At 38.7% G+C, this 27,229-nt stretch overlaps 2 protein-coding genes across 4 annotated transcripts in view; one reads left to right on the top strand and one right to left on the bottom strand.

The window, feature by feature from the left end:
* The window catches only part of GLDC (glycine decarboxylase), a 125,248-nt gene extending 120,295 nt beyond the window's left edge, over nucleotides 1-4,953 (top strand). For both annotated transcript variants that reach the window (XM_043974717.1, XM_043974721.1), the window contains 2 exons: nucleotides 295-375; nucleotides 4,270-4,953. In XM_043974717.1, the coding sequence (XP_043830652.1) occupies nucleotides 295-375; nucleotides 4,270-4,413 (225 nt within the window). In that variant the 3' untranslated portion in view covers nucleotides 4,414-4,953. The remainder of the gene's footprint in view (nucleotides 1-294; nucleotides 376-4,269) is intronic.
* Nucleotides 4,954-13,981: 9,028 nt separating this feature from the next.
* Nucleotides 13,982-27,229, bottom strand: part of UHRF2 (ubiquitin like with PHD and ring finger domains 2) — a 156,120-nt gene continuing 142,872 nt past the window's right edge. The window contains exons 13-16 of one of the 2 annotated variants that reach the window (XM_043979256.1): nucleotides 24,358-24,478; nucleotides 23,622-23,785; nucleotides 19,407-19,505; nucleotides 13,982-15,038 (exon numbers count right to left, since the gene is read on the bottom strand). In XM_043979256.1, coding sequence (XP_043835191.1) covers nucleotides 14,892-15,038; nucleotides 19,407-19,505; nucleotides 23,622-23,785; nucleotides 24,358-24,478 — 531 coding nt within the window. In that variant the 3' untranslated portion in view covers nucleotides 13,982-14,891. The remainder of the gene's footprint in view (nucleotides 15,039-19,406; nucleotides 19,506-23,621; nucleotides 23,786-24,357; nucleotides 24,479-27,229) is intronic. The other variant, XM_043979257.1, reaches the window with a different exon arrangement.

Below are 27,229 nucleotides of genomic sequence, written 5' to 3'. Positions count from 1 at the left end.
TTCACCAGACTCCTTGGAGACTTGTGCACAGCCAAAGGCCAGTGAGAATCTTTTGAAGGTCAGGGTTTTGTATCCCAATGGGGACTTATTTCTCTTATCTTTCTGGATATTTATTATTCTTTTGAAATTTAAGATGATTTATAACAAAATATGGGAATGAAAGGATTTTTTTTTTAGCAATGCTGGTTTGAGATACTTTACAATGTGAAAAGAAAGGGGGGGGGGAATGAGGAGAATCAGTATTCTTTGGAAATAACTGCTCTATTTCCTTCCTTCCTTGTGTCCTGTTATTAGATGTCTCCACACTCCTTGACTTGTATTACCTCCTCAAACTGGGATCGGCCTTACTCCAGAGAAGTAGCAGCTTTCCCACTAGTGAGTAATTCTTTTAAAAAAATTTTAATCTTTTTTCAATGAGCAAAAATCTATTTCTCACCCCATCTCCTATACTTTCTCCAAAACAAAACTGTTTTAATAGATTTGCACATGGCCAAGGAAAACAAAGTCCTACATTGGCCATGTCCAAAGATATACCTCTCATTTTGTATCCTGAGTCCATCACCTCTCTGTTAGATTTTAATTTTTTTTTTTGGTGGGGCAATGAGGGTTAAGTGACTTGCCCAGGGTCACACAGCTAGTAAGTGTCAAGTGTCTGAGGCCAGATTTGAACTCAGGTACTCCTGAATCCAGGGCCAGTGCTTTATCCATGACATCACCTAGCTGCCCCCTTCTGCTAGATTTTAATAATTGCTTGAAAAAAATACTCAGCCTTACAAATAATGAGATGCAAATTAAAATAACTGAACCCCACTTAATGGAATCAAATGATATGAGAATAAATCAACACTATCAATAGCTATATGAAAGAATGTTCTAAATTACTAATTGGAGATATGCAAATTAAGACAATTCTGAGGTTATGCCTCACACCTTTTGCTTTGGCAAAATAGATGACCCCTCCCCCCCAAAAAAGGAAAATGACAAATATTGGTGAGGCTGTGGGAAATCAGGCACACTAATACATTAATAGCGGAGCTGAGAATTGGTTTAACCACCCTGGAAAGCATTTTGGAACTAAACTCCCAGAATTATTTGTTTGTTTGTTTTTGTGGGACAATTGGGGTTAAGTGACTTGCCCAGGGTCACACAGGTAGTGTCAAGTGTCTGAGGCCAGCTTGGAACTAAGGTCCTCCTGAATCCAGAGCCAGTGCTTTATCCACTGTGCTACCTTGTGTCACACTTGCCTACTTTTCTAGTTTCTTCTTAATTAGAACAAAAATCCCATGCTTGGATCTGAGGGGAAGCATGGACCATCATGAATGAGGCTGATGAATGCTCAACAGAGAACACTCTCTAGCTCTGTGATCCTGGGCATGTCCCTTAGCCTCTGTTTGCCTCAGCTTCTTCAACTGTACAACGGGGATAATAATATCTACTTCTCAGGGCAGCTAGGTGACACAGTGGATAGAGCACCGGCCCTGGAGTCAAGAGTATCTGGGTTCAAATCCGGCCTCAGACACTTAACACTTACTAGCTGTGTGACCCTGGGCAAGTCACTTAACCCCAATTGCCTCACTTAAAAAAAAAATCTACTTCTCAAGGTTGTGGTGAAGATCAAAGGAGATTTTTTTTTTTTAAAGCTTCCCACAGTGCCTGGTGTGTGGTAGGTGCTATGTAAGGGGCAGCTAGGTGGTGTGCAGTGAACAGTATGCCGGGCTTGGAGTCAGGAAGATGAGTCTCCCTGAGATCAAATCTGGCCTCAGACCCTTCCTAGCTGTGTCATCCTGGCCAGGTCACTTCACCCTGTTGGCCTCAGTTTCCTCATGTGTAAAATGAGCTGGAGAAGGAAATGGCCAAACCACCCCAGTGTCTTTGCCAAGAAGACCCCAAGTGAGGTCATGAAGAGTCAGACATGACAAACAACTGACCAATAACAAAAGGGGCTTTATGAATGCTTATTTCTTTCCCTTTCCTTTACTCCCCCCCATAAGCTAGATTTTCACAGAATTTAATTCAATTCAACAAATTAAACTAGATGGAAGGCATTGTGGTAGGTGGTAAGGATGCAAAGACTAAAAACAGACAGCGTTTGCCCCCAAGGAATTTCTAGTCTACCCGTGAGTCTACAGTAAGGGAATTTACAATTAATATAGTTTAAGCCCCTCATTTCAAAGATGAAGAAAAAATGAAGTGAGGCCTCAAGAAGCAAGGTGACTTGCTGCTAGTCTTGCAGCTACTGAGTCATAGCGGTAGGATGTGTGGTAGAGTCAGGAAAATCTGGATGCAAGTCTTACCTCTGCCTTGGGTAAGCTAGGGTTACTTCTCAGTACTCCAGACAATCTAGGACATTAGCAGAAGGGAGTTACCCAATTTGAGAACTCTTTATCAATAAAACCACAGGTCCTTCGGAGTAGGGACTAGGACCAGGACAGGCAGGCAGCCATCCCTGGGCCCAACATTCTGAGAAACATACTAATAGGCACTTCATTTATTTTATTTTATTTTTTTCGGGGGCAATGGGGGTTAAGTGACTTGCCCAGGGTCACACAGCTAGTAAGTGTCAAGTGTCTGAGGCCGGATTTGAACTCAGGTACTCCTGAATCCAGGGCCGGTGCTTTATCGACTGTGCCACCTAGCTGCCCCCAGTAATAAGCACTTTAAAAAGTGAACTTTTAAATGCTGGAAATATCTCTTCTCCATGGCACATGGGTATTGATTTTGTTACAGTCAAGGATTAAAGCCCTCGCTAGACATTAGCACAGGAACTCTTTCCAAACCTTTCCTAGGACATGTAAATATCTTGTCTTGGAACGTGGGAAGAAAGTGTGCTGGATTTGGTTTAAATCTTATCTCTAATACTACCTGTGTGACTCTGGGCAAATCATTTAACTTTTCTGGACCTTAGCTCCTCAGCAAAAAAAAAAAGTGGGGGGAGAGGTTGTTAGATTACTAAGGCCCTCAGCAGCTTTAAATTTATGATCTCATTATAATGAAATTTGGTCCTGTGGGGTCTGCCATTCCTAGTATATTTTGGTTGCTCAAGCAGCATTAAATCATGCTAACAGGCATCGAGGATAAGGCATTTATTTGCAGATCTTTCCATTTGGTGAGAAATGGAAACTTTCCATCGTTTCTTTTTCTATCTTTTAAAATATTTCCCAAATGTTCCTAAAGGGTCTCTATGATCCTTTGAATGAAGGTGAGGTACAGTGGAAAACGCAATGGTTCTGTAGTCAAAGATCATGGGTTCAAATCTTGCTTCTGACACTGGCACTATCAATTTCCTTGGACCTCAATTTCCTCACCTGTCAAATGAGGGGGATTGGTCTAGTTGGCCTCCAAGATCCCTTCCAATCCTACGATCCTATGAATAACATTAACTTTAAATGGATGAATGTCCAGAATGAAAAGTGCCTGACACGTGAGAATTTTCTTCTCATTTCTCCTCCCTATTGATCTGATGGAAATAGAATGTGGAGGCTTATCACCACTGGCAGAGAACACTCTTTAGATGGAACTGTGTCTCCGCAGTTTTCCAGTGTGCTTCCCTATGAATGCTAGCTCTAGAGTGAGTTATTTAACCCTTGTGCCTCAGTTTTCTCACATGTAAAAGGGGAATAACACTTCTCAGGTTTGAGGATAAAATAAGGATATTTGTAAAGCAGTTTGCAATCCTGAAAACACTATTAGGGGTGGCTAGGTGGCGCAGTGGATAGAGCACCAGCCCTGGAGTCAGGACCCGAGTTCAAATCCTGCCTCAGAAACTTGACACTTACTAGCTGTGTGACCCTGGGCAAGTCGCTTAACCCCAATTGCCTCACCAAAAAACAAAAACAAAAAACCCCCTCTATTAGTGTTAGCTATTATTTTTCTAGTCTTCGTATACCATACTCTCCTCCATGTAGTTGAAAAGCCAATCATGCTAGCCTACTTGTAATTTCTCACATCAGTCTCCATGCTTTTGCACTGGATTTCCTCCCTGCTTGGAATACTCTATTGGCCTCTTTCAGGAATTTCTGGCTTCCTTCAAAACTTGCATCAAATGCCACTGTCTACAGGAGACTTGACTTGGTCTTTTCAGTTAACCCTCTTCATCTAAAGTTACCTTTCACCTTCTCTGTCCATATCTTTTATGTGACAATGTTTTCTCCACTCTCCCCTTCATTATTTGACTCCCTTTATTGCCTTTCTTTGTTGTTCCCATTGCTTAGCATAGTGCCTGGCTCACAGTAAGTGCATAATGAATGCTTTCTGCTTTGTCCATTTCAGCCTTTCATAAAACCAGACAGCAAATTCTGGCCCACAATTGCCCGGATCGATGACATCTATGGTGACCAGCATCTGGTTTGCACCTGCCCACCAATGGAAGTTTATGAGTCACCATTTTCTGAACAAAAGAGGGCTTCATCCTAGGCCCATCTCCAAGCTTTCTGGTGACTTGAATTGGTGCCTCAGTACAGCATTTGTCAAACCAGATGTATTTTTTTTTGTCCCCCTCCCCAGGCTCAAGTAGGGGATTTATATATTGTGTATATTTTTTTTAATCTTTGCCAAGGTAAATGTAAATACAATCAGGGAAGTGGGTGGAATCTGCTTGTTTAAAAACTGACATGTTTCCATGCCTCATATTTGACGTTGAATTCTCCTGGACTGTGAGTGTGCATGTATTTGCATGAATGTGTATATAGAGATTTGGTCTGATATGCACTAGGGTCTTTCAGTGTTACAATTTTCCAGGCTTCTTGGTGGCTCTGGGGAAAGAGATACATGTCTGTTCCCAATAAGGCCATAGTGGCTTGCAGCCACTTGAGAAATCCCAGGGCAAATGTTTACATTTTGTATAAATAGAAGCCATTTTGGGGGTTACTAATTTGATTTCTGGTAGTGTTTTACTCTTGTGGTTTTTTTAATCCCCCTACATTAATATTCCAATAAAACAACCTTCAGTTTTAAGAGTGTCTTTATTCTGGGCTAGTTTGGACCCCATAAAGAACTTCTACTCTTGCTACATTCATGGCCACTGGGAGAAAGGAACCTGGGAGTGTCATTAGCCATTAACACTTAATTCAGAGTGGGAATCTATCAAAAAAAAAAAAAGGTCATCTTGGACCCACCTTCAGAAGGCTATTTCTTTGCCTTGGTCTCATGCTATGAAGGCTCCTCAGTCCACAGCAACAAACTACTATGCACAAGAGTGGTTTGTCTCACCAGGTTTGGAACTGTGAATGCCTAGTATCCTCTTACCATACATTCCTTTTGATTCCTGCCAAAATTTCACCTTCTAGAAGTCATCTGACTTTCCTAACTACTGGTACCATCTCTCTATTGATTATCTCCAATTTATCCTGTCTAGATCTTGTCCTTTTCCCCCATTAGACTGTGAGAGCTCCTTGGGAACAGGCAATTAATAAAATGCATGCTGACTGACCACATGCAGTTTGGGTCCAAATATAAGGACCTGAAGACTGTGCTTTTATCATTACCTATGTGGTATGTATGTAGAGAATGCTTTAAAAATAATCTTATTTCAGTAAAATTAAGTAGCAAAGAACTCATAATTAAGAACCTTTCCCATAATCATTCTTTTATATTCATGTAAACCCAGAAGTTCTTACAGATAGAGACTTTCTGTGATGTTACTAAGAAAAATTTTTGCTCACAAACGGCAATACCCTAAATATAGCCTCATTGCCTAAGCTTGTAGATCAATTTAATAAACATTTATTAAGTGCCTTCTCCATGCTAGACACTGCTAAGTAAGCACTGGGGATACAAAGAGGCAGGCAAAGGATAGTCCTTGCCTTCAAGGAGTTTACCATCTAATTACAATCTAGCTTACGATCAACGTGCAAACAAATATATATGATACAAGCTACATACAGGAATAGGAAATAAAGAGGGAAGGCACTGGAATTAAGAGGGGCTAGCAGAAGTTTCCCAAAGAAAGTGGGATTTTAGCTGGTACTTGGAAACCAGGTAAGTCAGTAAGTGATTGGAGCAGAGGCGGGAGAGCGTTCTAGACATGGGGGACAGCCAGAGGAAATGCCTGGAGCAGAGATGGAGCGTCTTGTGGATGGAACAAGTGTCACTGGATTGAAGAGTACATGTTCTGGAGTAAGGTCTACAGGTAGGAGAGGGCTAGGTTATCTTGCCACAGGATCCAGATGGCTCTGGAGGAGAGTGAGCTTTGTGACCTTGGACAGCCATCCCTCACTTAAGTCCAATTCATGACATCAACACCATGTCATGGTCCTCTTTGAGAACAAAGGACAAACATTACTGTAGAGGGCAGCATGAAAGGAATCATCCTGTATTCCTCACTATGGCTCACCGTCCATCTGTCCAACCCCCCCCCCCCCCCCAATCCAAGCTGCTGACAAGGCCAGTCAATTTCACTTTTGCAGCATGTTTTGTCTCCGTCTTTCCTGACACTGCCACCACTCCAGTGCAGGCCCTCATTACCTCACACAGACTATTCTGGTAGCCTGGGGGAGGGGTTGTAAACAACAGCTACCAGGATTTTGACTGGGTGGTAGAGCTGACTAGCAGAAACCTCAAAGGAAGAGAGGTTATTGAGTGACAGAGGAAGGGGGAGAATCTCGAAGGGGCAATGGGGAGTAAGGATCAATTCCCTTGCCTTGAGCAGGGAATTGAGGAAAATAAGCCCATGCTAATCAATACAGTACAAATCAAAAATAGATTGTGAATAGTTTTTTATTTTATTATTAGATTCTACGTTGTTAGTCAAGGAGAGTTTAAATTATTCAGCTGCATGTCTGCTCCTGGAGCAATTTTATTCTAGTTATTTAAGTCACGAATATTCTTTTTTTTTATAAAGTGAGGCAATTGAGGTTAAGTGACTTGCCCAGGGTCATACAGCTAGTAAGTGTCAAATGTCTGAGGTCAGATTTGAACTCAGGTCCTCCTGAATCCAGGGCTGGTGCTTTATCCACTGCGCCACCTAGCTGCCCTACGAATATTCTTTTTTACCACCAGACATCTCTGTAGGTGAATTTTTAAGTTGCCATTATATTCATTGCATGTGAGGTAAAGGACATTACCCTGACCCTTTCCCATTCCTATTAGATATTCTAATCCTAAAGAGAAATCTGAAAACAAACAACCTGCCAGTCTTCACTAGCCCCTTATGGCTCCTACTGCTCTCCCTCATCACTCCAACCGAACTTGTTTACTCATTCCTGAGTGTGCTTAAGCTTTGTACCTGGCATGCAGGTACACTGAGAACTGCACATGAGGATTCAGTAATCAAGTTGCTAAAATCTGATGAAACTGACAGAGAACCACAAAATTTTAATCCATATAGTTAAATATTTGAAGCAGTATCAGAATCCATTTTCCTGAACTTTGTATTCTGGCTCTGAGTAATGAATTAAAGACATGACATCTAGGGTCCTCAGAATAGTTACCTATCCTGGGTTCAAGGTTACTTTATAGGACTACATCTACTCAAAACGATAACTCAAGCCCCACCAATGTGTTTATAGTTTATTTAGTCAGAAAACAGCATAGCAAGAATTACAATAGAACATTTTCCCAACCACTGTAGGGCACGCTCTCCCACAGATATACATACTACCAGTGGAAAAAGTGAATATGAATGGAGCTCATACATCAGAGGAAGTACGTATGGAGTTCAACTCATCCTTCTGTTAGAGGCCTTCTGATGATATCACCACACTGCATTCACAAGGCCTTTCTTCCTTAGCATGGCTTTTTTGTTGGGCTGGTGCCTGCCTGGGCCCATTCTTCTGCTGGCATTATAGTAATTCAGTCTGCTAGGGTGTAAGGTAAAACCTTCCCCTGTAAGGGCAGGTTCTCAGAAGGTATCCTAAACCACTATATCTCCCAGGTGAAGATTAGGTCTTTCCCTTTTCCATTCTTACATCTGTGATCTTGGTTACAGACTAGAGTCTGGATAATCTAACATCTTCCAAGATCCTTTTGGATTTAATCTAGAGCAAAAAGAAGGCTAAGTAGCCAAGGTCAGTGATCTTCAGTCATCTAGCCTCAGTTCTTTATTATCCATATCCGTCAGAAGCAAAGTCCAAGGACCTTGGTGCTGTATTTTTGGTTAGCTAAAAACATTTATACAAAGCAAGAATCATATGTTTAGAAATGGAAGGGATTTTAGGGTCATCCAGTCCAAAGACCTCATTTTACAGATGAAGAAACTGAGGCCCAGAGAAGAAAGTGACAAACCGTTCCTGAGCTCACACAGATGATCTTATTCACAGGCTCTCCCCTACTCCAAATCCACCACTCTTCCTGCTGCATCACTGGTTCTCAAATTCTGATCTTCAGGTCTTTGCCTGTTACATTTAAACATCTCTTGAAATGTTACTTATACAACTCTGGGTATGACGCTTTGGTTAGAGAACAGTTTCTGGTCAGTAATACACCCATGAGTCTTAAATGCTTAAGTAATGGCCAAAATAATACAGTCCCTTAAGCCAGGAAGGGTTCAGACAGCACCAGGCGGGAGTGTTGGTCATCCCGAAAGTATTCAATCTTTCCTCAAACACTTCTGCTGCTGAGAACTTGATCCTCATGGCAATTCAATGCTGTTAATGGCCAGAGAGGAATGAGAGGCAGATTCTTTCTTTGTGAAGTTGAAGGACTAATAAACCCAGGAGTCTGGCACTCTAGGTGGAAAAAAGGGAAAACTCCTCACTTGCATTGCAGAAGATGCTTTACTGAACATGTCCTACTACACGAGCACTAAAGTTCCTAAAATAGATTATCTGAATGTTTTTATTGGTTAGAAAGACCATTTTCAAATACATTCCAAAGACAATGAGGAAAATACTTTCCACGGAAGGAGAGACAGTTGGATTGACTATTGGAACAGAAACTGGCAAGTCGGCAGCACAGAAGGTGGTATGTGGTGGCTGGCCTGGGGAACAAATTGCACTGATGCTGCTTCTGCATTTTTCTCAAATGAGCCTTCCTCATTCAACAGTGTCCCCTATTCAGAAAAGGGCCCATTTGCAAGATCTGTTTTAAAAAAAATTTTTTTTTTCAAGCATGATTCTGAAAAAAGATAATTCCTTAGCGAAGATCTTTACAGATTGTACTTACAGGGGACCATAACTTTCTATCATTTAAGACATCAGCTATCCAAGGGCCAATGCCACATGAGTTCCAGGCTCATTGTTAAAATGGAAAAGGATCAAAACAAAAGCACACTTATGTGGAAAACTAATTATGGTAAAGTCTGACTAGAAGAGCAAATCTAATTGTAGGCATGTGCCTAACCTGAAGTTTTCTTTAGGCTTTACATAAAACACCTAGATCCCAAAATGATTTGTCTGAGTGTGTGTGTGTGTGTGTGTGTGTGTGTGTGTGTGTGTGTGTGTGTGCACACATGCACGTGTGTTGGATTGCAGATTTTGTAGCTTTCTGAAGTTACTGTGGAAGCATGCTAGTTAGATATTCATCTATCAAAGTGTTAACACAATTTCATCTTTCTACCCCAAACTGAGAGGATAAAGGAGAGATCTGGTAGAAAGAAAATATTTGAATTTATAAATCTCTTCTAAAATCTTAATAAATTAATTTGGGGTAGAAGTAGGAAGGGATCATTGGGACCAGACAATTTTGTAAATCTCCTGGTGATAGACACAGGGTAAATTAGGAGGGGCTCAGTGTGCAGAGAAGGTAAACCTAGTCCATACCACTCTGGCTGGCATTATACAGCGAATTAAATCCACATATCCTAGCACAAGATCAGGAGCTGACATAGATGACACTTAAGACTTTTTTTTTTTTTTTTTTTGGTGCATAGGGCAATGAGGGTTCAGTGACTTGCCCGGGGTCAAACAGCTAGTAAGTGTCAAGTGTCTGAGGCCGCATTTGAACTCAGGTCCTCCTGAATCCAGGGCTGGTGCTTTATCTACTGCGCCACCTAGCTGCCCCGGGATAAAATTTTAATGTAGCTACTCTGTTTCTCACTATCCTAAAGTTCCTCAGAGGGCAAGGAATCTTCTTTTTAGGTCTTCATGGAGACAATACAGTTAGTAAAGATTTAGTAAATTAGACTGAATTTTTAAGAATTTTTTTTTAAACTATGGTTGGTTAGGAAATCACAAGAATAAGAAAATCGATTGTGAAGGGTCAGTGCCCTTTTAATCAACTAAAATAGCTGGTACACCGATTTGGGCCAATACTAAATAATTAGGTTTTTTGAGAGTCATTTTGTCTTTAAGCATATCTTATATGAACAATGGAAAATATAGTTCTCAAAAGGATGAAAGGGACATCAGTGCCCATACATTACATAATTTCAATTTAAATAGTTAATGCCAGGGCAAAAAATTTAGTAAGGAAACTATAAAACTCATGTGAAACTGCTTTGAATGTTAATGTTTAATACTGCTTAACAGTATAGCATGTTACTACCTAGGTTTTACCTACAGTTCCCATGCAGTCACTTTTCTTCATGTCTTGAAATAAAAGGTTAGCTGTAGACCAGGAGTTCTTAACTTGGCGGATAGGAACTTAAAAAAAAGGTGGAAGTTTAGATAGCAAAAAAAAAACTGGAGAAAGACCAGGTTTTTCTTTTTTTTGTTAATTGCAAGTTCGATAAGTCAACGAGGTGATATGACAATAAAATATGCTACTGTGATCTGGTTTTTTTTTTTTTTTAAGAAAAAGAATGGTTGCTGGAATTAGGGGGAAGATTGTACCTCTTTCTACCCAAGCAAGACATATCTGGAGTACTTTCTTCATGTCTTGGTATCTCCATTTTAGGAAACACACTGATAAGCTGGAGAGTATCCAGAGGAAGGCAAGTAAGATGATAGGTAGAAGGCCTCAGGTTTAAGTCACATGAAGATAAGTCAAAAGAATTAGGATTGTTTTTGCCCTGGAGAAGAGTAAACTTGGGTGGGAAGATGATAGGTATATTTTCAGGAAGAAAAGGGGTTAGATTTTTCTGCTTGGCTTCAGAAAGCAGAAGTCAGAATTCTAGATGGAAGTTTAAGAGGGGTAGTTCTGGCTTGGCGTTAGCTGTGAAAAAGTACAATGGGCTGGGTTGAGGGTTCCTCTTTCATTAGAGACTGTCAAGTAATGCTGAAATGTAGTGTGGTTTATTTTTCAGATACAGGCCTTTGAGGTGATGCAGTAAATAGCGTACTGGGCCTGGAGTCAGGAAGATGAGTCTTCCTGAGTTCAAACGTGGCCTCAGACACTAATTATGTGACCCTGGGCAAGTCATTGACCTGGTTTGGCTCTGCTTCCTCACCTGTAAAATGAGATGGAAAAGGAAATGGCAAACCACTCCAGTATCTCTGCCAAGAAAACCCCACGAAGAGTCATGAAGAGTCAGATGTGACTGAAAAATGACTAAATAACAAAAGATCTTTGAGGTGCACTTCATGGCATAGAATAGAGAGAATAATGTAGAAGCTGAAGTGCTAGAAAAATGTCAGGTATAATTATCTATCAATTTAAGTTCTATATTAAACATTCCAATTCAAATTTCACAATGCTAATGAATATTAAAAACAAAAGGATATGTTTTTTTTTAAAACGACAATTCCTAGCCTGATAAAGGGAACATTTTGGGTCCTTAACCATTAAACCATTTTGGTGTGTGTATGTGTGTGCGCGAGCGTGCATGTGAGCACACATTTATATACTTCCATTAAAAAAAAGGATAATTTAATGAAATGCTATGCCTACTCTCTGGGCTTGGAACTAAAATTATTTCTATCACAATGTTTTGGTGAATATACTTCAAATGGATCTGTGACCTCATTGATTTAAGTAGTTCTTCCAATGATGGCAGAAAGTTTATGATAGAACCTTGGGGATACACACTCACAGAAATTGAGCTTGTTAAGGAATGATAAACCAACAAAGGAGAATGAATAGGAAAACATGCACATGGCTTGTTAATTATTAAGGTTCTTTGGATTACCTTTTTCAGGCAATAAAGTCTGAAACATATTTCCCACAAACCTTTGGTATCATCCCCTTTCTTCACATGCCTTAATGCCCATAAAACTGTGTTGCTTCCAGGATGAACCTTCTTTGTTATATACTTAGTTTAGTTCAGCTGTTCATCCCATCTTTGTTTTCTTCGATGCCATTCTTTCAAGAAGTACATTTGGACTGTGATACTGACTCCAAATGGGGTGTTTCCATTATCCTTTTATAATGAAAAAAAGGTCATGAAAAGTTTGCAGATCTTTTCCATCTTTCACTTTTTGTCCTCCTGGCAGTATCATCCTTAAATGCCTTTGGTATCTTAGGTATCTTCTCGTGCCAAACTTTCTTTTAATTTGTTTTTCCTTCTGTTTCTTGCTATTTTAGAAGCAATACTGCTCGTCATCTTCCATCTTCCTTTTCTGTAAGATGTTACAAATGAGTTTATAATCTAGACCTGTGTTGTCCTTCACTGCCACATCATTTTTTTTCTTAAAAAAAAAAAAAAGCATTTCAAATATATGTAAACAAAAATTTGTTTCCTAAGTCTGATGAATTTTTGGAAATTCCTGTCAATTTTTATGTGGAAGTAAATTTAGGCTTCTTTCCCAAGCATCAAAATGTTGAAATACTTAAAAACAGTGCAATACCAGAAGTCACATGAGGCAGTTTCTTCTATGCTTGTTACTTCTCATTTAAAAAGCTTCTATTCATATTCTTTATCACAGAAATAAAAAAGGGAGGGAACCATGAATGCCAGTGATTTTTAGGGACACGGGTATAAATCTACAGAAGAAAAGTCAATGTAAGATTCTGATAATTCCATCCAAACTCAAGTTTATCCATACTTAAATTTTTCTGCTGCTATAAGGATGACATTAAAAAAAAAGATGAATAAGCTTATGGGCTACCTTCTTTAAAAAGGCATAGAAAATTGCTGCTTGAAATTTTAATAATAATCTCTAAACACTAAGAACATGAGCACTCTGCTTATGACACAGGTCACAGGAACAGATAAGTAATTAAGGACTTTAATACCCTATCTGTTTAATATTCCTGTTTGTAAAAAGATTTGTCTGGTCAGCTAGGTGGCACAGTGAATAGAGCATTGGCCCTGGATTCAGGAGGACCCGAGTTCAAATCCGGCCTCAGACACTTGACACTTACTAGCTGTGTGACCCTGGGCAAGTCACTTAACCCCAATTGCCCCACCAAAAAAAAAAAAAAAAAGATTTGTCTAAAATATTAAGTCCTCTCGGTAGTTATACCAAGTGGAGATGCTGCAAAGAATAAGCAATACCTAGTTCACAAGAATATTGGAAAAGTAAAACATAATTTTTTTTTTTTTGGTGAGGCAGTTGGGGTTAAGTGACTTGCCCAGGGTCACACAGCTAGGAAGTGTCAAGTGTCTGAGGCCGGATTTGAACTCAGGTCCTCTTGACTCCAGGGCCGGTGCTCTATCCACTGCGCCACCTAGCTGCCCCAAAACATATATTTTTTTTTTAAAGTAAATGACCAAGAATGAAGAGTTTTATGTAGTATTCCATTCTCTGAATTAAAACTCATTTACGTAGGTTGCTAGGGGAGAGCTCCAATGAGATGAATGTAACCCATTATAAACTGGAGACATGGAGGTAAGTTATCACTAGATGGATTAAGATGTGTTTCTTCTTTCTCATGTAAAAAATGGATCTTGGTGAATACGCCAATGTTTTACAATTCTCATTTTAAGCAAGACTAATGATGTTTAAAAAAGATGGCCCTGACTTAACTGTATTTTGGAGAATCCTGGAGAGTTTTTTCATACTATGAGCTTTATGAAGTCAGAGAGAGTAATTTACAACCAAACTCAAGCTCATTTTTCATGAATTAACCACTGGACAACGCAAATAATTCTAGTTTTCCTCAGAAATTTAAATATAAATTTGTATAAAATGTCTATTTCATAAAAATTCTTCATGGAACTCCTGAAGTGATTACTTCTTGAAATTCATGTCAGCAAAAACGTACAACTCAAGGCAACAAAATATTCTTTCAATCATAAAATATTTAATAAGGTATACTTTGGGGGAATATACTGTATATAAAATTTAAGATCACAATATGAAGCGATTTCAACCCTCTCCAAGCTAGTACTGTAATGCGCTGTAGATGTATTGCCACTGATAACAAGACCTACTGAAAGCATACATTTAACTCACACAAAAGTGGCTTGTTTACTGAAACTGTTTTTACACAATGAGAATGTTTTGAATACCTCTGTAAGTGCAAAAAACACAGATCACATTACACTAATGTAGCAACAATGCATCCATATGGTTTTCATTAGTCATTAGTAGTCAACTTGCATAAGATACAAGAAAAAAGCACAATGAAGCTCACCAAAATAGACAAAAATCAGCCTGTTCTTGCAAAATAAAATAAAAACATAATGGAAGAAAAGATGATTTTAAAAAAGGATTATGCACACCATATAATCTGGCTTAAGTGCTACTAATTATTTTTCTGGAAAATCAGATTGCATGGACCAGGCAAAATATTAAGGAGGCAGTAGGTAGCTAAAATTTCGGTTGACCAATTAGCGGTTTTAAAAAATTCCCTAAATCCCTTTCCTCTGTCCTGAGGTAGTTACAAAATAAAACAACTCATAAGTTGTGCATCACTAGGCTGACCAATCAGGGTTGAAGCCTCCATTTTCATTAATACTAGTTGTCAATAAGTAACAACTGGGCCCTACCTTTTGGTGTTGAAAGACAGTTGATAAATGGATTTCTTACTACAAAAAAAGATGGTGGCAAGGTGGGAAAGAGGGTTAGCGGCTTCAGAATGTGAAAAATCTGCTGAGTCCCATTAAGTCTATTGGTCCACTGTTGTCTTTTTCCTCATGATAGAATTCTCCTTTATTGTCTATAAAGTCACTGGAGGAACAGAGGCTGGACATGTCATCGTCCTTTGCTATAGCCAGGGTAGAACTGGTCAAGTAACGTCTGCAGGATCTTGTTAGGAACCATAGTATAGTCTCTTCCAAGGTCATGACGACAAGCAGGACAGGTGAAAACTTCAGCTCGAAAGGAGCGCTGTAAGCAACTCTAGGACACACAAAACAGAACATTGGAAGCTTGAGTATTTACCAGAAAAAATATATCCAGGATTTACCTATTTTTTTCTCCCAGTATTTACTGCAAGTCCTGGCAGTCTTCCTTCAACCTCTCCACCCCATACCAGATGTAAGTGATCTCTCCAGCTTTTAATTTCTCACAGCATTTTGCCCCAATCTCTCCTCTGCATTCAGTTATTGAAATCCTCGTCCTATCGCCACTCTTAACTGGGAGCACTTTTAGAACAAAAGCGATGTTTTAGGATGATCAGATCATATATTCAGAGCTAGAAGGGACCTTGAAGGCCATGAAGTCCAATTCTCCAATTCTAGAAATCATCTGTCTATCCCGAGAGAGGCAGTGTGGTGCGGTAGATCAAGTTGGTCATGAAGAGTGGGAAGATCTGTGTCCAAATTTTGCCTTTCACACAAATTGGGAAAATCACAACCTTTAGGTTCAAAGAAGGTTCCAACTTGTGTTGATAAAGGAAATTTCTTAGGTAGAAGTCCCCTATCCCAGGGAAGTCACTGGCCCAGTCCTTATCTTAACCTCACTGACTCACCTGATGCCTTGTACATGGTAGGTATTTAATGTTGATTGGAATCAATTGTATTGTTAAACATAAAGGACATTTTTACCTTGACCACAGAAATCCCAATGAGCACGTATGATTTATTCCTCCTCATATTGCACTACTTACTCTCCTGAACTGTCTCTATAAGGCTCTAGAGACCTCTTTACCCTGGAAGCTCATTCTTGCCCCTGAACTTTACACACTGGATCCTCAAGGGCAGCCATATCTTCATTCCTTTCCCGACTGCCTTCATGTTCTCCTCATCCTCAAAAAAGTCCTCACTCGATCCTTCTTTTCCGTGCAATGGTTCCATATCTTTCCTACCTTTTGTGTCCAAGCTCCTTGAGAATGCCACCTACAATAGATGTTGCCATTTCCTCTCCTTTTTATTCTCATCTTAATTCTCTAATATTCTGGCTTCTGACCTCATCACTGAACTGAAACTGCTCTCTCAAGTTACTAATAATCAATTTAATGACAAATCTATTGGCCTTTTCTCAGTGTGTCCTTTCTAATCTCTCAAGCTCAACACTGTCAGTCTTCTCCGTATCTTCTCTCTAGGTTTCTGGAATACCCCTCTCCGAGTTCTCCTGGTCCTACCTACCTGACAGTTTCTTCTCTGTCTCCTTTTCTGGATCTCCATCAAGGTTACCTGCTAACTGTGGGTATCACACAAGGCTCTGTCCTGGATCCTCTTCAATTAAGCAATATTTATTAAGCACCTACTATGTGCAAGGCACTGTGCTAAAGATACAAAGAGAGACAAGAGACAGTTTCTGCCCTCAAGGACTTTACAATCTAATGGGGGAGACAACCAAGCAAATATATACAAAGCAAGCATATATATTATATACACACAAGATAAAGAAGAAATAATTAAAAGAGGAAAAGAAAGCATTGGAATTAAGAGGGCTTGAGGAAGGCTTCCCGTGGAAGGTGGGATTTTAGCTGGGACCTAAAGGCAGCTAGGTGGCATAGTGAATGGAATACTGGCCCTGGAGTCAGGAGGACCTGAGTTCAAATGTTACCTCAGACACTTACTACCTATGTGACTCTGGACAAGTCACTTAATCCAACTGCCTTAAAAAAAAACAAAACCATCTGGGACCATCTCCAGTGGTCCTGATATATGCCACTGGACTCAGATGGCTCTGAAGGACAGAGTGAGGCTGGTGATATTGCACAGGCCTTCCTCACTTAAATCCAATTCGGTACAAGTCATAACATCAGCCCATGATGGTCCTCTTTGAGGACAAACAACAACAAAGTAAGTCAAGGAGGTCAGTAGTCACAGCAGAGGAGGAAGAACATTCCAGGTACATGAGACAGTAGGAGAGAATGCCTAGAGCCAAGAGCAAGTACTCTTCTCTACTATTCACCTGATAATCTCATCAGCTCCCATGGAATCAACTATCGTTTCAATGCTAATGATTCTCAAATCTATCTAATCCAGCACAAACATCTCTGCTGACCTCCCATGTTCCACCTCTTCCCAACTGCCTATTGGACATCTAGAACTGGAAGTGTCATCAACACGTCTAAAACTGAACTTGCCTTTCCTCCCAAACCTTTCCCACTTTCAAACTTGTCTATTACAATCAAAGGCACCACCATCTGCCCAGTTATTCATTCTCTCAACCTTGGTGTCACTTTACTACTCACTCTTTCATTTCTCATTTCAACCTGTTGCCAAGGTCTGTCAATTCTACCTATGTAATAGGTCTTGAATACACCCCCTTCTCTCTTCTGACACTGCTTCTGTCTGCCCTGAGTCTTCCCCTATTCTCTTCTATCCTCTTCTTTACCTCGCTGTCAAAGTGATCTTTCTAAGGAGGCCTGGCCACATCCGCCCTCTCCTCACACAGCACTCAAAACTCCAGTGGCTCCCTATCACTTGGAGGATCAAACAGAAAAATCCTCTGTGTGGGGTTAAACCCCCTTCATACCCTGGCCTCTCTACCTTTCTTGTCTTCAAACCTTGCACTCCCTTATGGAATCTTTCCCCAACACAAAACACTCCATCTCCTGACTGGGCGTTTTCACTAGCTGTCTCCCATGCTGGAATGCTCTCTGCCTCTTGCATGCCATGGCTTCCTTCAAGTCCCAACTAAAATCTCATCTAGAGGAAGCTTTTCCAATACCAATGAACTGAAGTACATTCTCGATGATTATTTCCAATATATCCTTAACATAGCTTGTTTGTACATAAGTGTTTGCTTGTTTTCTCCCTCACAAGCTTGTGAGCTTCTCTTTGTCAGAGACTCTGTCTCTTTTTGTATCTCCAGTGCTTTTAGCACAGTGCCTGTTAGTGAGCCAAGCATTTATCAAGATATTTTTTGGCTGACCATCCTGGACTTTCTCTACCGTGCCCCCACACTGGATACCATAAGCATCCCTTCTTGTATTATTCCTCCTCATTGTTTGAGTTCCCTCTTATGTGTTTTCTTTCCCCATTAGAAAGTAAGCTCCTTGAGCCAAGGAATGTTATTTTTGCTTAAGTTTGTATTTCTATTGCTTAGCACATTATCTGGCATATAGTAAACACTTAACAAATGCTTACTGACTTGACAGTCACTACTCCTTTTGTATTACAACAATTTTAACCACTGAAAGAAGAATGTTTCTTCCTACATGTGCACATACCCACACCTAGTTATTAGTCATGATATTTATGTTCTATACCTTTAGCAACTTCATATATGAAATTTTTAACTGGTCTAAAGTAGTTGACTTGAAATACAATTTTGATAGACATAATATTTCATATTTATTTTAGATACCTTCAAAAGAACTCAATTTGTTCTGAATATGCCTTCTTTATGGCTTAACTTAAAATGGAACGATGTGAGTCAAATTGATGTATAGATCATACTTATAAAACAATTCTAGATGGCCTTTTTCATAATACAGGTGTCCCAAAAGTTTTACTACAGATTTTAAGGTGCTTCCCCCACCCCCAAAAGCAGTTTTGTGGAAAATATTGGATGTTGGAGGGGATGTGGGAAAGCTGGGATGCTAATCCACTGTTGGAGGTGTGAAAAGATCCAACCATTCTGGAGGGGAATTTGGAACTATGCACAAAGGGCTATATAACTGTGCATACCATTTTGATCCAGCAATACCACTGCTAGGTTTACATCCTAAAGACATCACCAAAAAGAGAAAAAGACCTATTTGTACACAAATATTTATAGCAGCTCCTTTTGGGGAGGCTAAGAATTGGAAATCAAAGGAATGCCCATCAATTGGGGGATGGCTAAACAAGATGAGGTATATGATGGCGATGAAATATTATTGTGCTATAAGAAATGACAAGCAGGATGATTTCAGAAAGGTCTGGAAAGACTTGTATGAACTGATGCATAGTGAAGTGAGCAGAACCAAGATAATACTGTGCACAGATACAACAATACTGTTTGATGAAGAACTGTAAATGACAAAAATCTCCACTCCCCCCCCCCCAAAAGAATTAAAGCCAGGTCTTCTGTCTAAATAATAAAACAACAACACAGTTTTGAAGCTTTAAACTGCACTACATTTTTGGGGATATTCTTATATCAGGCAGAAAAAATAGTTCTTTATCTGTTTGAGTAAAAAGAGCAAGCTTCTACTAGCAAATGTAACCACACTCATCATTACAGCACCTAGCAAGGTACCTCAATTAACTGCTCTGCTTCAAAGGAAAGATGCTTTTCCTAATCCTCTTCACAAAACAGAAGATGAGCTCAAGGCCAGGGGCTTTCCCAAGACAAGTCCAATAGGCCCATGTTGTCAACCATACTTACTTTACAGACATTGTGGAGGCACTCCGTGGTCACTGGCTGGTAGACCAACTCCTGGCAGCAGACACACATGAAGTACTGTTCCAGTATTTTCAGAAAATTCTAGAATAGTACCCAAGAAGCAAGGGTAGAAAGGTTAGCATTTTTATTATGGTTTCCAAACAAAATTTTGAACGAAAGAAAAATCCCTATCTAAATTTCCTATGAGAAAATGAATTTCACAAACTGGTATTTCTAACTTACTGAAGCACAGGTATGTTTCAATAGCCATTAAAGAAAAAAATTTGCTCCTACATTTTATACCTCTCGGCCCCTAAGACAGTCACACAGATTGAAGTCCAAGCTCTACAGACACTGCTGCCATTCCCAAGTACCTTCAAATAGTTACAGCCTGACCTTCCTTTTATGAATGAACTTCAGCTGCAGTTCTATGTTAAATGTGGCATTTTATGTTATCTTTTTGTAGGAAGTCTTAAATTTTTTTGATTCTTCTCCTTCTGTTCCTACTCTGCAGACAGTGGAGGGTAGGTGAAATGTCCCAAGTACATCTCAATGGCAATTTATAAGAATAGGATGGCTCTCCACCTCAAAGATCCTTCTTCATAAGCAAAAAGACAGACATTCAGAGTTTACAACTAGTGCTGAATTTGATATAAGAAAGCTAATTTTCTGAGGAAGACATGGTCAAGACTTTACAGCTTATGAGATGAATGGGGAAAAGAGTGCAATCTCAGTTTATAGTAGCAGGGAGAAGAGGTACTGCTGAAAGGACTATTCAGGAGGACAAGGATCCAGAATTTCAACCCTAAAGAGAAGCTACAGAATTGGCTCAGGCAGTAACAGAAAATCCTTTTAAGGACTTGGAGTTAGGATACATGGCCAAATAACAACCTTTTTCCCCCTAGAAACATTAGACTCATTTCAGAATTTAGGAAACGTTTAAGGAGGGAATGTAACACACACACACACACACACACACACACACACACACACACACACACACACACACACACACACACACAGCCTTTGATAACTTGGTTAGGTAGGTAGTCAAAGTATTGCAGAATCATGCCTGCTTTACAGATGGGTAATTGCCCTTGAGAGTCAGAGAGAGGTGACTTGCCCATGGTCACACAACTAGTAAATAACAGGGCTGGGACTTCAAGTTCTTATGATTTAAAAAGTTTAGCACTTTTTTCTATTATACATTGTTATTCCAATAATTGGGTTCATTCAACCTACTGTGTAGGGCATAATAAAATGGAATCAGTAGTCAATTACTTAACCGGAATAATCTGCCATATACATTTTTTTGGGGGGCGGGGCAATGGGAGTTAAGAGATTTGCCCAGGGTCACATAGCTAGTAAGTGTCAAGTGTCTGAGGCCGGATTTGAACTCAGGACCTCTTGAATCCAGGGCCAGTGCTTTATCCACTGCGCCACCTAGCTGCCTGCCATATACATTTTATGGGGAGTTGGAGGAGGAGAAAAATAAAGGGAAGTGAGGGGCATTTTGCTTGATTTTGTTTTAAAAAGAGAATTAGCTGTATTGGGGTGTGAAGGGGCATAGTAGGAGGGAGTTTTTTTTTTTTTAAACTGCAAGGTTGATTTAAACATAATTCATAGGTTAGCTTTTAACTTTGGTAGATGGGGAGTATACTTTACATTTCTTCCTTTATATTTTTAGAGAAACTAGCATTTATTAAAAATTCTAAGGATTAGTTAGTTGCAGGACAGATCAAAGACAATTTATTTCCAAAAGTGGTATATTTAATAGTCTTAGGATACTCCCAACTGAAAGCATGGTGTGATGCAAAGAGCAACATGTTTGGAGTCAAAGGAGCGGAGTTTGAATCCTTCCCCTATTTAGTTTTTTTGTTTGTTTGTTTGTTTGTTTTTGGTGAGGCAATTGGGGTTAAGTGACTTGCTCAAGGTCACACAGCTAGTAAGTGTTAAGTGTCTGAGGCTGGATTTGAACTCAGGTACTCCTGAATCCAAGGCCGGTGCTCTATCCACTGCGCCACCTAGCTGCCCCCCCTATTTAGTTTTAAGGTCACCTCAGGGAAAATCACTTCGCTTCTTTTTTTTTTGGGGGGGGGGAGCCCAATGTGGGTTAAGTGACTTGCCCAGGGTCACATAGCTAGTAAGTGTCAAGTGTCTGAGGCTGGATCTGAACTCAGGTTCTCCTAAATTCAAGGCCATTGCTTTATCCACTGCACCACCTAGCTGCCCCTACTTTGCTTCTTGACACAGGAATAACATGTGGGTAGGATGAGATGATTTCTATAGCCTCTTCCAGCTTTCAGTCACTCATCCCATGACCCCAAGAAAAGAAGGAAACATCAATTCCCCCCCCTTAGTCTCCTTTCACATGCAATCATTAGCTTGGAATAGGAGAAATGTGGGAGAAGTTTGCATAGCCACAGCCTTTACAGCCATGCAGATTCATCATATTTTAGAACTAGAAGAGATAATTTTTTGTTTTTGTTTGTTTTTGGTGGGGCAATGAGGGTTAAGTGACTTGCCCAGGGTCACACTCTCATAAGTGTCAAGTGACTGAGGCCAGATTTGAACTCAGGTTCTCCTGAATCCAGGGCAGGCACTTTATCCACTGTGCCACCTAGCTGCCCCCTAGAAGAGATAATTCAATTAAAAAAATATTTAAATGTTTCCTACGTGTTAAGATACTATGAGCATAAAAATGAATTGGCTTATAGATCATTTAGTCAAATGCATTAAGTTTAATAACATGAAAACTGAGGCTTAGAGAAGGGAAATAACTTGCTCCAACTCTTAGCTTCTTAGTGGCAGAGCCAAAGTCAGAACCTGGCCTCTGGACTCCTGCTCCAGGCCTCTTTTTTGGCTATTTGCAGGCTTTATCAGCATTTCTTGCTTTCCTGTGCACATAAACATTGTCTCTGCAAGAACAGAGGTACTTCAAGAATACTTAACTATATTCTTCTCACCAATGCAATAGCACAGAAGAGTTCCAGGGAACTCATGATGGAAGAGGATCTCCAAATCCAGGAAAAAAAAAAAAAAGAACTGCGGAGTATAGATGCTAAATGAACCATACTATTTCTTTTTTTTTTTCTTCCTATTTTGAGGTTTTCCATCATTGCTCTGATTTTTTTTCTCTTAAAACATGACTAATGCAGAAATAGGATTAATGTTATTGTGTGTGTGTGTGTGTGTGTGTGTGTGTGTATATATATATATATATATATATATATATATATATATATCAGATTACCTGCTGTCTAGGGGAGGGGGAAAAATCTGAAATTGGAAAGCTTGTATAAACAAAGGTTGAGAACTATCTTTACATGTAACGGAAAAAAAAAATACTTTATTAATTAAAAAAAAAAAAGAATACTTCCTTAACACTAATCTAAAATACCTGAAATGTCAACAGCTATATCTTGATGATTCTCCCATACCCCCAATAAACAAACTTCCCTGCAATTGAATCTATAAAGCATCAGCAAAAATGAAAACTCTACAGTTTGGTAAGTAAAGATGCAATAATAATAACAATAAAATGGTTTCTCTAACAAATAGCTTTGTGAAGAAATTAGGTGGGGCAAAATAATTATCACTGCAATTTACTGATGGGAAAATGGAAGATCAGTGAGTTTAATAAGTATGAATTCTAGTATTTGAATCCAGGATCTCCTTCAAATTCAGTGCCCTATACCATACCGCTTCATAAATAATCAAAAATGTATGGAAATATTTTCAAGGTATGTTTACACATGTGGTATTTATCTTTTAAAAAGATAAATTTCTACAAATTGTAGAGTTGGGTTTTCTAAACTACCTTGTTATATAAATGAATCAAATGAGAATAACATAATTTATAGTTACAATAGAGATGTTTTCCTGGGCTTTAGAAAAATAAACCTACAAAAACTTGGTTTCATTAAAATTCCTTGCCAAAAAGCAGCTACAAATAACAAATTGCTAGTTAAAGAAAATTCAAGGCAAACATCCAAAAGGCCCAGTAGTTAAGGAAAAAACAGATCTCATACTTGGCTATTATCTCTAAAAAGAACTACATAAGCACCTGTAATTTCTACTTCTTAAAAGGATATTTTTGTTGAATGACAAGCGAGAAGACAGTCATCTATAAGAACATGGAAAGCACCACATCTCAATATAGGCAATGTGTATTTTTATAATTTGTCACACTGTCATTTTAAGTGAATTTGAACATACTGGTCCTTCCTTCAGAGATGCCAGCACTTCATCCCATAGCTTCTGGTTCGGACAGTCTTGTCTGATCAGATTCTGCTGTTGTGTGGTCAGCTGGAAAGTCTCAGCTTTCCCTCCATCTGCCATTCTTCTGGTTTTGGAGCCACTCCCAGGCTCAACCTGACCTACTGAAAAATATTGTCAGTAAAAATATCAACATGACAGGCCTAAGCAGCATCAGGAAGCAAAAATCTAGCAATATCAGGAGCTTCATTTGTGAAACAAAGTCTAATTATCTAAATTACCTTATCTTGGGCAATGGTACAATTTCAGATAAAAGTCAATTATAAGAACTGGCTCAAAAAAAAAAAAAGAATTAGAGATCTACAGAATTTTGAAACTGGCAGGGTGTTGCAAGGTCTGTCAAAATCTCTCATTTTCTTTATAAGGGAAATGAGACCCAGCAGAGTGAAGTTCATAGTCATGTAACTAGTGAGTGGTACAGTCAAAATTAGGGCCTAGCCCTTATCTTTCTTATTTGTTTGTGCCTATTATCCATGTATGGTATTTGTGTTTTTAATTACTTTCAAAATAAAAAAATAAATAAAAACATGAAAAAAAATTCATTATTTTGACAGGATGCCCTACTGCTAAAGTGAAAGCAACACCCTTTCCCTAATCTGTCCATAATCAAAATTGTTTTCTTCTTAGTTTGCACAACTAGCTGTTTTACAAAGCTTCCAGGAATCATATGCCATACCATCAATTGACCTTTTCTGTTTTTCACTTCTTCGTTTGCTTGACCCCTTCACCACAGGTGGCTTTTTGACATTCTCTTTCTTTTCCTTACTTGCCATAGCTTGTTCATAGCCTGGTGGATACTAATAAAACAAAACTGAGTTTTAAACACTGCTCTTAAAAAAAGAGGGCCATGAATTCTGGAAGTGAACTAAAAAAGGAGAAATCTAAATACTCCCATATCAAAAGTCTTCAAAGATGACAGTTACCTAAAACGTTTAATAACCTCAAGAATTCACAGAAACCAGGACAGCATATTTTCTAATTTTGCTTGAAATCAAAATGTAATTAAAAAGAAGAAACAAAGTAAATGTGTCCGAGTATTTCTAAGGTTGGTTAGAACTAAGACAGAGGAGCTTTAAATGGTGAGGAATAGTGACTAGGGGGAGATATAGAAATTACAATGGGTTTGAACATTTTTGGGGGGATGTCAGGAGAAAAAAGTTAGTCTAGAAAAATAAAGCCCATTAACTGTAGACTATTAATAGCATCAGCTCCAATATGTAACATATAGGACAAAACATGCATATGTTGGTAAGATTATTCAAAATTATCTTGAGAATCTAATATGATTTAAGAGCTTGAGTTGCCTCAGTCACACTATCACCTTTATTAAGTTGGAACACTCCTAAAAGTCCCCAATTTTTTCTTCAAGTATTCTAGGGAATAAATAAAATAGACACTGGAAGAATCCACTTACCACCAGAAAGAGATCCCCAAATGAAAACTTCCAGGAATATTAAAGGCCAAATTCCAGAGCTCCCATGTCAAAGAAAGACTTCAAGCAGTCAGAAAGAAACCAAATACTTTGGAGCCATAATCAGTATCACACCCCCACATTAAAGGAGTGGAGAGCTTGGAATATGAGATTTAGAAAGTCAAAAGAGTCCAGATTACAACCAAGAATAACCTACCCAACAAAACCAAGAAGGGGGGGAGAAATGGATATTCAATGAAATAGAGGACTTTCAAGCAATCGTGATGAAACAACCAGGAATAAATAGAAAATCTGACTTTCAAATACAGGACTCAAGAGAACCATAAAAAGGTAAACACGAAAGAGAAATCATAGGGGACTCAATAATGTTAAACTGTTTACCGTCCTATATGAGAAGATGATACATATATCTCCTAAGAACTTTATCATTATTAGGGCAGTAAGAAAGATTCTGAATACAGAGAGGGTTCAGGAGTGAGTCAATTTTGTTGGGATGATGTTAAAAATACCAAAAATCCAACCTAAATCGATATGCAAAAAGGGGAGATGCCCTGGAAGAAGGAGGGAGAGGAAGAATGGGGAATATTATCTTATATAAAAGAGGTGATGTGAGCAAGGAAGAGCTTTGACAGCAGGCAGGAAAATGGTGGGTGGGAGTGAGTAGAGGTGTGTGCAGTGCTTGAAAACTCCACTCCACCAAAATTGTTTTGCTTAATTATATGCCAGTAGAATTGATGATCTAAGTGAAATGCATGAATATCTACAAAAACATGAACTGTCCAGATAAACAGAAGAGGAAATAGAATACTTAATAACCCTATCTTAAAAAAAGAAATTGAACAAGTCACCAGTGAGCTGCCTAAGAAAAATTTCCCTGGACCAGATGGATTTACAAGTAAATTCTACTAACCATTGAAGGAACAATGAATCCCAATGTTCTGAAGAAAAAAAAAAGTTAAAGAGTCCTACCAAATTCCTTTTATGACAACTATGTGCTGATATGTAAACCAAGAAAAGCAAAAACACAGGAAGAAAACTACAAATTTTAAAAAATGAATGTCGATACAAAAATTAAAAACAAATACTAACGAGAGGATTACAGCAATATGTCACAAGGGTCATACTCTATGACCAGGTGGTATTTATACCAGGAATGCAAGAGTGGTTCAATATTAGGAACACTATCAGCATAACTGACAATGTCAATAACAAAAACAATACAAATCATCCATGATATCAAAAGATGTAGAAAAAGCTTTGGACAAAATACAACACCCATTCCTAGTAAGAGAACTAGAAAGCATAGTAATCAATGGAAACTTCTTAAAAGTATAAGTAGAATCTAACTAAAAAGTGAGAGCAAGTGTGATCTGTAATGGAGAAAAACTTAAAGCCTCCTAATAAGATCAAGAGTGAAGCGATTCTATTACCACTATTATTATTATTAAATATTGTACTGGAAATGCTAGCTATATCAATAAGACAAGAAAAAGAAACTGAAAAACCAAAAATAGGCAATGAAGAAACAAAACTATCAGTCTTTGCAAATGATGGTATATTTAAAGAACCCTAGAGAACCAACTAAAAAATTAGTTTGAAATAACTAACAACTTCAGCAAAGTTGCAGGATATAAGATATACCTAGAAAATTCATTTCTATATCCTACTAACAAAACCCAGCAGCAAGAGATAGAAAGAGAAATTTCGTTTAAAATAACTTTAGGAAATATAAAATGCTTGGGAGTCTACCTGCCAAGATAAACCCATATAACAATTATGTTTTATGAACACAATTACCAAACACTTTTTGTAGAAATACAGATCTAAACAACTGGAGAAGTATTAGTTTCTCATGGTTTGGCTAAGCCAATACTACCTAAATCAATTTACTTATTTAGTGCCACAACAGTCAAATTATTAAAAATTATTTTATAGAGCAAAGAAAAAAAGTAACAAAATTCATCTGGAAGTACAAAAGGTCAAGAATATCAAGAGAATCGACAAAAAACGTGAAGGAAGGTGGCCTAGCAGTTCCAGTTTTCAAACTATATTACAAAGTAGTAATCATTAAAACAATCTGGTACTGGCTAAGAAAGTGATTGATCAATGAAACTGA

The sequence above is a fragment of the Dromiciops gliroides genome, chromosome 1, assembly GCF_019393635.1.
Source record: "Dromiciops gliroides isolate mDroGli1 chromosome 1, mDroGli1.pri, whole genome shotgun sequence".
Classification (NCBI taxonomy): Eukaryota; Metazoa; Chordata; class Mammalia; order Microbiotheria; family Microbiotheriidae; genus Dromiciops; species Dromiciops gliroides.
The sequence above is the reverse complement of the archived record's forward strand: the minus strand, read 5'-3'. Positions and strand labels throughout refer to the sequence as shown.